The sequence below is a fragment of the Gavia stellata genome, chromosome 33, assembly GCF_030936135.1.
Source record: "Gavia stellata isolate bGavSte3 chromosome 33, bGavSte3.hap2, whole genome shotgun sequence".
In the NCBI taxonomy this organism is placed as follows: Eukaryota; Metazoa; Chordata; class Aves; order Gaviiformes; family Gaviidae; genus Gavia; species Gavia stellata.
This window is the reverse complement of record NC_082626.1, coordinates 4,093,339-4,106,311: the sequence shown is the minus strand read 5'-3', so window position 1 is coordinate 4,106,311 and position 12,973 is coordinate 4,093,339. Positions and strand designations below refer to the sequence as shown.

Here is a 12,973-nt window from a genome sequence, read left to right as displayed (position 1 = left end):
TGAGAAGCTACGTGCCTGTTTTCATACCTCCACGTGCCCACTGGTGGGCTTGTAGGTGTCCTGGGCGGGTACTGAACAGCAGGCACCTCTCCACGTGCCCCACTCACGTGTCAGTCTCTGCGAGGGTCCCACTGGGGGCTGCAGAGCACAGGTGGGTCAGGCCATTGGTGAGCTGGAAGCAATAGGCAATCAGGAGACTCCAGAGTGGAAATACCACACGTGCTTTCCCCAGTCTGGCACTCTTCCTGGGTGGCTGCTTACCACCGTTCTTGGAAGTAGGGTGCTGAGCTTGGGGGGTTCTTTGGGCTGGCTTAGCACAGCTGGTATATTTTTATATAGTGCTTCCCTTTTTCTCTCATTCAGGTGACCTTCCTCAACGAGGTGACCAAGGAGTACTTGTTCTACATGGTGACTTTCAAGGCCACCGCTTCGGGACCCCTCAGCACTGTTGAAATGACCGCCGCTGTTCGGCAGAGAGTGTCTTCCACCGTCAAAGTGGAGAACCCTCTGCCTGTCCCGGTGACGTTTGCCACAGATTGCGAAGTGCCCGATGTCATCGTTCCCCCACATTTCACTGTTCCTGCACAGTCGGAGGTAGGAGCAAAGCTCGTCCTGTACGCTCTCCTCTTCCGGCAGCCTTTCTGGGAGGGGTGCTCTGCCCTACATGAACCATCTGGGGCTTCTTTCCAAGGGTGACAGCTCCGACCTGCTAGTAATCTGGAGGTGAAGCAGTGTGTGAGAATATCCCTAGCGGGAATCGCCCTGTGTTGGTGGAGTCTGCCATGCTGCCCCTTGTGATATGCTCCCATCAGGCCTCACGTGGCAGGTCCTTGTGCCACGTGCTCCTTACTTAGCGTGGGTATTTTCAGTTTGGAGTGGCTGCAGGGCATGCCTCACCCCACTGGCAGGGTGTTTGCAGCCTGGATTGACAGGAGGCGTTGTGTGACCTGGGGGAGTATAGGGGCATTTTAGGGTGGGAAGCTTCTGGGGTAGTGCTGGAGGGCGCTCAGATGTTGGTGACTGTCCCCCAAGTGAGCTGTCCCCCACATGCAGCAGGGCTCTGACCCAGAGAGAAGGAGTTGGAGCGAGGGAGGGTGCTGGGCTGCCTTCCAGCACTGCGTGAGCACACCAGGGACCGATTTCCCCCATCCGGGCCCTGCCTTCCCCATCTCTGCCTGACCCAGTGGCTTTTCCCTTCATTCCTCCCAGGCTGACCTTGTCTTTGAGTACCAGCCCATGAAAATAGGCGAGAGCAGCGGGCGCCTGGTGCTCCAGAGCAGCGATTTGGGCTCTTTCTACTACAACCTGCACCTGAAAGCCACCACGAGCAGGACGGAGAAGCCCCTCTACTTCCGCACCACACTGGGCTCTAGTCAGACCATCACCGCCAAAATCACGAATTACGCCCGACAGAAGACAGACTACCTCCTCCAGGTGACCCCAGCTTTCCCTGGGCTCTTTTGGGGGGAGGCAGCTCATCTGGCCAGCACCAGCCCTCTCTGTGGAGGGATCCTGCCCTGGCGTAGCCAGGGCGGCCACGTGAGCCCGGGGGTCTTCCCACCGACACTGGATCTGTCTCTAGCTGGACTGTCCTCACTCGCAGACCCCTCTCTGCTGCCCTTGTTGGAGCCGCTCTTGCAGGTTCTGTGGGGTCTGGAGTTCCACCTTAAACCCCAGCTCTGGCAGAAGGGTCTCTTGGGGTTTGGGTGCAGGGTTGTCCCTGCTCGGCAGGTTTGGACAGTCCTCGTGGCCGTCGATCGTGGGTGCTCACCAGGGGTATGGTGTGGGTGGGACAGGTGCAGTGACAGGCACGGGAGAGGGACCCCGGCCTGCGTGATGGCGGGGGACCATCGCTTTCTCCCCGAGGTGCCGGCTCTGCTTTTGTGACCCGCCACCCCGTCTCTTCTCTCCCCTGCGCAGACCGACTGCCCCGACTTCCAGACAGAGAGAACCATCAGCGTGGCCCCCGCCAGCCCCGGGGGCTCGGCGGTGAGCGTGGAGGTGACCTACGAGCCCTGCCAGCTGGGCGAAGTCAGGGCCACGCTGCGGCTCTCCTCCCGGCTCGGGGGGGAGTACAGCATCCCCCTCTTCGGCCTCGCCCTCCCGCCCAAGCCCCAGGGCCCCTTCCCCGTCAAGGCCGGCGGCACCACCTCCATCCCCTTCAAAAACGTCTTCCTCCAGCCCACGGCCTTCCAGTACAGGGTGGAGCACCCGGCCTTCACCCTCAGGGGCCCCGAGAGCTGGCGCTCCAAGAAGACTGCCCTCATCACCGTCGCCTTCCAGGGTGCCCCGGCCCCCGTCGCCACCAGGATGGTGGTCTCCTGCCCCGGGGCTGCCGGCGGTCAGGGGCCGGGGGTCTCCTGGGTGTACTACCTCCGGGGTCTGCCCCCTCACCCGTGACTCGTGCCCCTCCTGGGGTCCCTGGGACAAGCTCCTTAGTTAACTGCGGGGGTAATTAAAGGTCTCTTTGGAATAAACCCAGCAGTGCGTCCCATCCAGCCCGTGCTGAGGCGAGGGGAAGGGCCCGATCCGCGGCAGGGCGCCAAGAGCGGCGGGGCGGGGCGCAGCCGGCGGCCTCCGCGCCGCGCGGGGGCGCTGCGGAGCGCGACGGCGGGGTCACGTGGGCGGGCCGGCGGCGCGGGGTCACGTGGCCGCCGGTGGCGGCGGGTGCGGGGACCGGCGGGGCCGTGATCGCCGGGCGGGACGTGGCGCCGCTGTCGCCCGGCGCGGTGCGGGCGCTGAACGCCACGCGCTACGAGCAGAGGAAGGTGGCGGCCCTCGAGGTGGAGAAGTGAGCGGCGGGGGCTGCCGGGAACCGGGAGGGGAGCGGGGCGGTGCCGCTCCGGGCTGCCCCGGGGCCCGGCGGGGTGGAGGCCGGCCCGGCGCCCCGGGGAGGGCTGGAGGGGGTCTTGGGGCCGCCTGCGGCCCCGGGGTGGTGGGAGCCGGCACGGGATGCTGGGGGGCGGGCGGGGGTGCCGCCGTGCAGCCGTGGGTCTGGGGCGGGAGGGGACCGGCCCGGCTCCCCGGTGGGAGCTTCGGGGGAGGGGGGCACCCCGCAGAGAGCCGGAGGGCCCGCGGGAGGGGGAACTGGGGGGGTCCGGGGGAAGGGTTTGCCCCGGGGGTGTCCGGGGGAAGGGGTCACCCCGGGAGGTCGGGGGCATCGGGGGGCTGCAGCCCTGGGGGTCTGTGGGCCCGGGAGCCCAGGGAAGGGGCCTTCTATCTCCCAGCTCAAGCGGCTCCAGCAGCGCGGGCAGGGCCTTTGGGAGGCGGGGTTAAGGTTCGGGCCAAACGGTGGCGGAGTTGTAGTCAAAGTAAGCAAGTGGCTTAAGGTGTCACGCTGCGTTACCTTGAGCTAGCAGCTTGGCGGAAGTTTGACTTGCTGAACACGTGGGTCGGTCAGTCCAGTTCTGGAGGTGTTATGTTGATGTCCCTTGCATGGGAAGTCAGCTGATTTCTGTCCCTATGAAGGTCTTTCTCTAGAACTTCCCTCTCGTTAACAAGAACAAGCTCAATAAGTTGCCCCCAGGGCTCTGCCAGAGCATCCAGGTCCCCATGGAGGGGAGCACGGACTCTGCAGGCTCACGGCTCCGTCAGGCTTTTGAGTCAAGCCATGGGGCTGGTTTTCGAAAGCACTTGCAAGGGAAGCCCCACCCGGCCCGTGCTGTGGGGTTATTACCGTGTTCTATGCGTGTTCTGTGGCGGTGGGATGTGAAACTGAATACTCTAGAGGGACACAAAGAGGGGATTCCAACACCACACTTCAATCCCGCATGTTGTTCCAGTGTTAAATATGAATAGAACTTTCCATCGGAACATCCCCAAGCCAATCCCAGAGGAGCCGTGTATACAGCTGTCTTGCAATTATAATGGTCAGCAAACCTTACGACAGTTATTTGCGGCTCTGTCTCCAGGGGGGTTCCCTTTATAGGACAATGCGTATGTGGGATGCCACCAGAGGGAATGTAGGAGGTATTGGTGGTGTTACAAGGTGAATCTTGATTTTGCCACCCTTTTGATGCATATCCCCAACAGGTGCACATATCTCTGATCAGGGCCCTGAGCCTACTAATCAACCATGTTTCAGGAGGATCTCCAGGTCCAGTGTCACATGTCATCACCTTGGTACAGTTAAAAAGAGGACTGGGTGGCCCCCAGTGGGTGGTTTGAATTGAGGGTCTTGGGGCGGTTGCGTTGTAGTAGATCCAGACCAGGCCCAGATCAGCTTAGTTCCATCTTTTGGAGATCTTTGTGTTCTCTTGGGGAGTTGGATGCGCCAACTTGGTTCCCACTTTGTCATATACTTGGCTTCAAAGGGATCAGGCTTCCGGAGAGGATGGAGCATCGGATCCCACGGGTAAGGTCTACGTGGATACTGACAATTATTCAAAAGTAGTATTACCCCTAGACAAATTGCCACATCGTAACAAAGGGTTTGATCCTTCTATTGGAGACAGGACCGTTACATTAAACAAAGGCCTGGTAACATCACAGAGCAGACTCATTAACGTGGCATTCCTAGACAAACTAGGAGGCTCCTTCCATGTTTCATAGATGTCACCTCCCATCAGTGGCTTACCCTTCCATTGTACCTTGCTGTTAGGGTTTGCAATCGTCCACTTCTTTGCCAAAAATGTAAGAGAGGTGGGATTAGTCATGTTCAAAATAAAAGTCAAATTCACCGGCATCATGAAAAATCTCAGCCCCTTTTCAGCTGCTCGGGGAAAAGTAATACATACTCCTTGATCCGGTTGCCCCCATATTCTCATAAAGCCCTTTATCATTTCCCAGGCAAGGTTTGGGGCCTCATCTCCCCAGCCGCTGGTGTCAGCAAGGGAGAGGAAAAGGATCCCCCAAACCAACGTTCGTGGTGCCAATAGACACACTCTACAAAGATCAGCGAGCCAGCAACTATGGTTTGTGCAGTTATTAGCCTGGTGATCTACGCCGGCTGCAAGTGCTCACAATCACTGTTCATTGTAGGCTTGACTGTAGGTCTTCTCTAACCTTCTGCGATATTTCCTCCTAAAAGAGAACAGAAAAAATCCCAGACACCCCAGTCCAACGAGGACCGGTTTTAGCACCGAGTGTCAATTTTATGCTCCTCTCTATGGGCATCAGTGTCTGTGCAGGCATACAGGTTAAGGGGAGCTTCCCAAACCAGGGCCCCTTAAATCAATCAAGTCCCTATGCAGTGGATTGGAGAGGGCGTTTGGCTCCGGCTTTTCCTCAGGATATGAGAGAGCCATTGGCTTTCCTGGAGTTCTTTCCATGTCCTGATTAATGCCTCCTGGTTAGGCGTGGGCAATTTGTCCATGACCTCCCTCGGAATCCCTTTTGCAATGCCTTCGGCCCACAGAGCGTATCTCCTATGATCCCGAGCGTTCGGCATCCTTCTTTGATGGGTTTGGGAACAGGGGCCTGTGGGATGCTGCTGTTTCCGTTCCCCTTGTCCCGCTATCCTTCAGAGGTTTGCCTGAGACTTAGTCCCTCCTGTGTTCATAAACCCCATTCTCCATCCATAATTGAGTGACTCCTGGGCACCTCCTCGGACAACATGATGGGATCCCCACCCGTAAGCGAGACTCTCCACACATGTTCTGTCTCTGTTTCTCCTGATTCTCTTGAATATTTCTCCTGAATTTTTGCTGTATCAGTGGGGGAATAAGGAATGGTGTGGGTCGTTATTTCCGGTTCCTCATCAGCCTCGTGGTGCGTTAATTTCTAAATTCATTCTTTCATTTCATTTAATACCACTTAATTTAATTTTATTTCATATTGTCATTTCATGATTCCACTTTATGATTTCATCTCATTTCATAATTTCATTTCATAATATAATTTCATTTCATCCTTCATTTAATTTAATATAATTTAATTTTATTTTTTCCATTTCATTTCATTTGTATTCATTTTTCATTCAATTTCATTCTTTCATTTCAGTTTTTAATTGTTTCATTTCAGTATTTCATTTCATTACATTACATTACATTACAATTACATTTATTTAATTTCATTCCTACATTCTTTCATTTCATTCTTCGATATCATTCTTTCATTTAATTTTATTTTGTTTTGTTTTAATTTAGTTTAGTTTAATTTCAGTTCAGTTCAGTGCATTATTTCATTATTTCCTTTCAGTGCATGTTTTCATTACATTTCAGTGCATGATTTCATTTCATGAATTCATTCTTTTGTTTCATTCTATCATTCTTCTATTTTTGTCTTTCATTTACTACACTTATTACTTTCTTTCACTTTTTAATTTTATTTCATTGCCTTTCATTCCTTAATTTAATTTCATTGAATTTGTTTTTATTTTATTTCATTTCATTTCATTCTTCCAATTTCATTTAAATATTTAATTTTACTTCATTTAATGTAATTTCATTTCATTGCGTTCTTTTTCATTTAATTTTTCATTTTTCATTTAATTTCATTTTGTTCTTTCATGTCATTTTTTCATGTCATTAATTTTATTCTTTCTTTCATTTTATTTCATTCTTTCATTTCATTCTTTCATTTATTTTCATGCCTTGTATTTAACTTCATTCATTCCTTTAATTTCCCTCTTTCATTTCATTTCATTTCCGTTTTTAATAATTTCATTTCATTTCACTTCATTAAATTCCGTTACATTACGTTACATTTAATTACATTTAAACTAATTCCTTCATTTTTCACTTCATTCTTTGATGTCATTCTTTAACTTAATTTCATTTAGTTTTGTTCATTTAATATGATTTAATTTAATTTAATTTCTTTTTTCTTTCAAGTTCATTATTTCATTGAATTTCACTATTTCATACTTTCACTTCATTCTTTTAATTTCATTCATTTTATTCTTCAATTTAATCCTGTCATTGCTTGCTTTCTTTTCATTTTTTATTTTTTATTTAATTTCCTTTAATTTTTCCATTTCATTGCATGGCATTGCATTGTATTTCATTCTTTCAACCCATTCTTCGTTTATTTCATTATTTCATTTCATTTCATTTCACTTCATTTCATTTCATATAATACAGTCTTTTCATTCTTTCATTACATGTAATTTTTCATTTCATCCTCTTATTCCTTTATTGTTTCATTACTTCATTTCGTTTTTACATCTTTCTTCAATTTTGATGCCTTCACTTCATTTTTCCTACATTTCATTTTTTCATTTCATTTCCTTTCATTTCATTTACTCATTTCATGTTAGTCATTTAAATTCATTTTATAATTTTCCTCCATTCTCCCATGCCATTTAATGATTTCATTCTTTCAATAGATTCTCTCATTTCATTTCATTTCATTTCATTTCATTTCATGCCTTCATTTCATTTCAGTCTTTCAATTTCATTTCATTCTTCCATTTCATTGCAATTAATTTCATTTCATTTTCTTTCATTTCATTTTCTTTCGTTTCATTTTCTTTCATTTCATTTCATGTCGTTATTTCATTGCATTTCACTCTTTTGTTTGATTTCCATTAATTGCTTCATTTCATTTAATTCTTACATTTCACTTCATCATTTCATTTAATTGCTTTTTTAAGTTTCATTCTTTCATTTGTTTTTATTCTTTCATTTAATTTCAATTCTTCTCTTTTCCTTTAATTTCAATTTTTGATTTGTTTAGTCTTCTGTTTAATTTCAGTATTTTTAAAAAATTCCTTTCATTTCTTCATCTGATTTCATTCTTTTTTCTCGTTTCATTTCATTCCATAATGTGATTTAAATTTCATTTAATTTAGTCTAATGTAATTTAATTTAATTTTTTTATTTATTCTTTCCTTTAATTTCATTTTATTTCATTAACTCATTTTTTTCATTTCGGTTCATGATTTTCTTTTTTTTATGAATTCACTATTTCATTTCATTTGATGATTTTATTTAATTTCTTTTCATTCTTTCACTTAATTTTTTTTTTCATTATTTCATATCACTTAATTGCATTGAATTTCATTCCTTCATTTAATATTTGACTTATTTCATTCTTACTTTTCATTCTTTCATTTCTTTTCATTTTTTATTTCCTTTGATTCGTTTACTGCATGATAGTTCATTATTTCATTTATTCTTTAATTTCATTTTTAAAAAATCTTATTAATATTAATTACTCTTTCATTTAAATTTCTTTTATTTCTGTTCGTTCTTTCATTTCATTTTAGTTCACTTAATTTTATTGCATCACTTAATTTCAGTTTATTATTTCATTTTATTTCACCATTTCATCTCATTGTTTCATTGAATTTCATTGCATTATTTCATTTCATTTCAGTTCAGTTCATTCCATTCCATTTCATCCTTTCACTTCTTTTCATTATGTGATGCGATTTCCTTTCATTATTTAATCACTTCATTTTTTCATTTCATTTAATTTTGTTTCATTTTATTTCATCTCATTTCATACTTTAATTCTTACATTTCATGTCATGATTTCGTTTCATGTCATTCTTTCATTACATTCTTTCCTTTTAGCCTTCCACTTAATACACTCATTGCTTTCTTTCCTTTCAGATTTTCCTTTTATTTCATTGCCTTTCATTTTAAAAATTAATTTAATTTCATGTCATTTAATTTCATTTCATTCTTTCATTTAAGTTTTCATTTCCTCCTTTAATTTAATTTAATTTCATTTCATTTCATTTCATCCTTCATTTAATGTAATATAATTTATTTTATCCATTTAATTTCATTTCTATTCACCTTTGCATTTCACTTCACTGCATTTAATGCAATGAGATGAAATCATGAAGTGAAATCATGAAATGACAGTATGAAATGAAATTAAATAAGGCAAAATGAAATGAAGTGAAAGAATGAATTGAAAAAAATTATAATTTCATTGTCTCATTATTTCATTTAATTATTTCATTATATCATTATACGATGTCAGTATTTCATGATTTCATTATTGCATTATTCTATTTAATTATTTTGTTTTGTCAGTTGTTCATTCTTTCATTTTGCCAGTAGTTCATTTTTTCATGTCACTAATACATTCTTAGGTTCCATTTCATTTCATTTCATTTCATTTCATTTCATTTCATTTCATTTCATTTCATTATTTCACTTTCTTTCTTTCTTTCATTTAATTTTATTTCATTTCATTTTGCTTCACTCTGATGTAATTTTTTATTTCATTCTTTTAATTTCCTTCTTTCATTTCATTTAATGTCTTTTTATGTTATTTCATTGGTAATAGTGAAGTGATAAAGTAAAAAAAAAAAAAGAAGGAATGAAAGAATAAAAAGAAATAATGCCATAAAAAAATGAAAATAAAAAAAATACTGACATGAAACAATGAAAAAATGAAACAATGAACCAATGAAAAAATGAAACGAAAGTGTGAATTGAAGAATGAAATGAAATCACAAAATGAAATTAAAGAAAAAGAAATTAAATTAAACAATGAAATGAAAGAATGAAACGAAATAATGAAATGAAACTAAGAAATGAAATGAAATTATGAAATGAAATCTTGACATTGAAAGTTGAATAATAATAAATGAAATTAAGTGAAATCAAAAGAAATTATACAAAGTGAAATAAAGGAATGAAATGAAATAACATTAAACAAAATTATATATTTAATTGAAATTAAATGAAATTCTTAAATGAAATGACATGAAATTAAGAAATGAAAAAATGAAATAATAAAATGAAATTAAAAATTACATGAAAGACTGAAATGAAATGGAGAAATGAAAAATGAAATGAAACAAATGAGATGAAAGATTGAAATGTAAAATGAAATGAAAGAATGAAATGAAGTGACATAAAACAATATAAAAGAATTACATGAATTGAAATAGAAAAATGCAAGGTAAGGAAAGAATGAAATTAAAAATTATATTAAAGAATGAAATGAAATTAAAGAATTAAAAGAAATGATGTGAAATCACATGAAATGAAATGAAATGATGAACTGAGATGAAATCATGAATTGAAATCATGAAGTGAATACAGGAAATTACAGAATGAAATGAAATGAAATGAAGTTAAATGAAACAAAAAAATGAAATGGAATGAAAGAATGAATACAAATGAAATTAAATGAAATTTTATTAAATGAAATGGAGGATGAAATTAAATGAAAGAAGGACATGAAATTAAAGAATGAAATTAAACAAAAAGACAAATGAAAGTATGAAATGAAAGAATGAAATTAAAGAATAAAGCTAAATGAAAGAATGAAATCTAAAACGACGTGAAAGAACGAAATGAAATAAAATGAAAAAAGAAAAGAAATTAAAAGACATTAAAAGAAATACAATTATATGAAAAGAAATAAAATAAATTGAAAAAGACAATGAAATAAAATAAAAATTAATAAATAATGTAATGAAATGAAAGGAGAAAATGAAAAATAAAATACGAAATGAAATGAGTTGAAATCATAAAGTGAAATCATGAAATGACAAGATGAAATTAAACGAAGTTAAATGAAGTGAAATGAAATGAATGCAATGAAATAAAAGAATGAAATGACATGAAATGATATGAAATGATGAGGTAAAATTGTGAAGTCAAATCATAAAGTGGAATCATGAAATGACGGTATGAAATTAAAGGAAATAAAGTGAAATTATATTAAATGAAAGGAAATGAATGAATTAAGTGAAATAAAATGAAATGAAAGAATGAATTGAAATGAAAATATTTCATTGTATCATTTTTAATTGTATTATTTAATTATTTCATCTCATTAGTAATTTTTTCATTATTTCATTATTCTGTTTCATTACTTCGTCATTTCTTCATTCTTTCATTTTTACAGTAGTTAATTTTTTCATGTCGCTATTTCATTCTTATATTTCATTTCATACATTCATTTCATTTCTGTTTCCGTTTCTTTCTTCATTTAATTTAGTTCCTTCATTTAATTTCATTCGTGTCATTCTTTTGTTTCACTGTTTCATTTAGTTTTTCATTTCCTTCTTTCATTTTTCATTTCTGTTTTTTATTTCATTTCATTAAATTTCATGTTACTCTTTCGTGGAGTTTTTCGTTTTATTCTTTCATTTCATTTCATTCTTTTCATTTCATGTCTTTTTCTTTCATCTACTACGTATAATGAATGATGAAGTAAACCAAAAAAGAATGAAAGAATGAAAAGAAATTACATGAAATATGGACAGCATGAAAGAATTTAAAAATGAAATGAAAGTATGAATTGAAGAATGAAATGACATTAAAGGAAAGGAAATGAAATTATGAAATGAAATGACAGAATAAAATGAAAGAATGAAATGAAATTAAATGAAATTAAATAGTGAAGTGTAAGAATGAAATGAAATGAAAAAATCAATAGAAATGAAATGGAAAAAATATAATTAAATTAATTGAAATGCACGATGAAATTAAATGAAAGAATGAAATTATATGAAAGAAATTAAATGAAATTAAAGAATAAAATAAAATTGAGTGAAAGAATGAAATTTAACATGACATGAAATGAAACCATGAAATGAAACGAATAAAATGAAAAAATTATGACATGAAAGGAGGAAATGAAAAAATGAAATGAAAGAATGAAAATAAATGAAATGACATGGTCTCTCAGACCCACAGATACGAGGCTAGCAAGATACGAGACAAGCACTGAAAGTATCCTGAAAAAGGCAGATTTTAAGAAGTGTTAAACTGAAAAGATGAAACCAAAAGAAAACCAAACCAAAAAACCAAAACCACACTCCCCAAAACAGAGCAATTGCACACGATGGAGGTGTTCCCACCGCGTACAGAGAAATCTAAGCTACAGATCTTAACACAATTTATGAAACATTTTCATAATCAAGCAATACAGGAAGTTCCTTCCAGGAATGGGGAAGACAGTCTAAGCTCTCAGTAACTATGGTATTGGCAGATTCACGTCACACCAAGCCAACTCATGTCAAAACAAACAAACAAATCCAAAACAAAAAACACCACATGAAAAACAAAACAAGACATTCCCAAGCAGCCCAGTCTTCCATTTTCCCCTCACTGCATGCACTTCTATGAAACATCTCACAAATCAAAGAAAGTTAGCAAAATAATGCTCTTCCTCTAGTACAGAACGTTTCTTTAACCTTTTTAACAGTATTGAAACAACAAAGTCGGTACCGAGCCCGCGATCGGGACGGTTTTCCGAGATGAATAACTCAATAACAACAAGTTTGTTATTAAGCAGGCATTCTTTAATACAGCGCTGGGCAGCACTGGGGATTTGTACACCACGAGTGCTCCAACAGGTTAGCAAAGCACCTCAGTTCATATACAGAAAAATCATACATATTCATCAGATTTCTACAAAGGCTGGTCTTATCTGGTCTTATGTGGATGAGTTCCTGGAATTCATTTGCATAGTCCAAGCATGTGCAGTAAAAGTAGGGTTAGGGTCTTTTCACCCTCCGGTGGTCATTCATAGTCTTCCTCACACTGTCTGCTAGTTGAACTTCGGGCTTCCTTTGTCCATACAAAGATTGGCTTATCCATCCTTTGGCCTCGGAATGTTAACGAGCTACCTCAAGGCCCATTTGATCTTATCAGGAAGGGAGTTACATATCTTGAAACATCCTATTATCAATTCTGCTCAAGGAATAACTAAAACTATGCAAGTAAAGCTTTTATGTATCACAGTAGTGTCTCAGCCAGGGACCGTCAGTGATTTAACCCTTCATTCAGTATATGAAGATGTCCAAGATGCTTAAAATGCTTAAAAGCATTACGTTTTGAACTACACACTACCTAAAGAGCACAGAAATAAGAAAACTCTCTTTCTAGAGTAATTTCCACACTGCAATACTAAGAACCAAATTTTTTACCAGTGCAGTAAAAGAAAATGTCGAAAATGTATCCGACTGTAAGCAATGCCAAATGCCATTGCAAACGCTTAGGACCCCACTTTCTTATTTCTATTCAGTGTATATTCACCCTGTCACATAATTACCATATGGAGAATTCAGAGACTTACATTTATATAATTTCATACTCTTTCATGGGACTGT

The 12,973-nt window shown here is 40.1% G+C and overlaps 1 protein-coding gene across 1 annotated transcript in view; it reads left to right on the top strand.

The window, feature by feature from the left end:
* LOC132320046 (hydrocephalus-inducing protein homolog) overlaps positions 1–2,400 on the top strand; it is a 144,577-nt gene extending 142,177 nt beyond the window's left edge. The window contains exons 82-84 of the mRNA XM_059832149.1: positions 364–594; positions 1,210–1,434; positions 1,921–2,400. Of these exons, the coding sequence (XP_059688132.1) occupies positions 364–594; positions 1,210–1,434; positions 1,921–2,400 (936 nt within the window). The remainder of the gene's footprint in view (positions 1–363; positions 595–1,209; positions 1,435–1,920) is intronic.
* Positions 2,401–12,973: the final 10,573 nt, after the last annotated feature.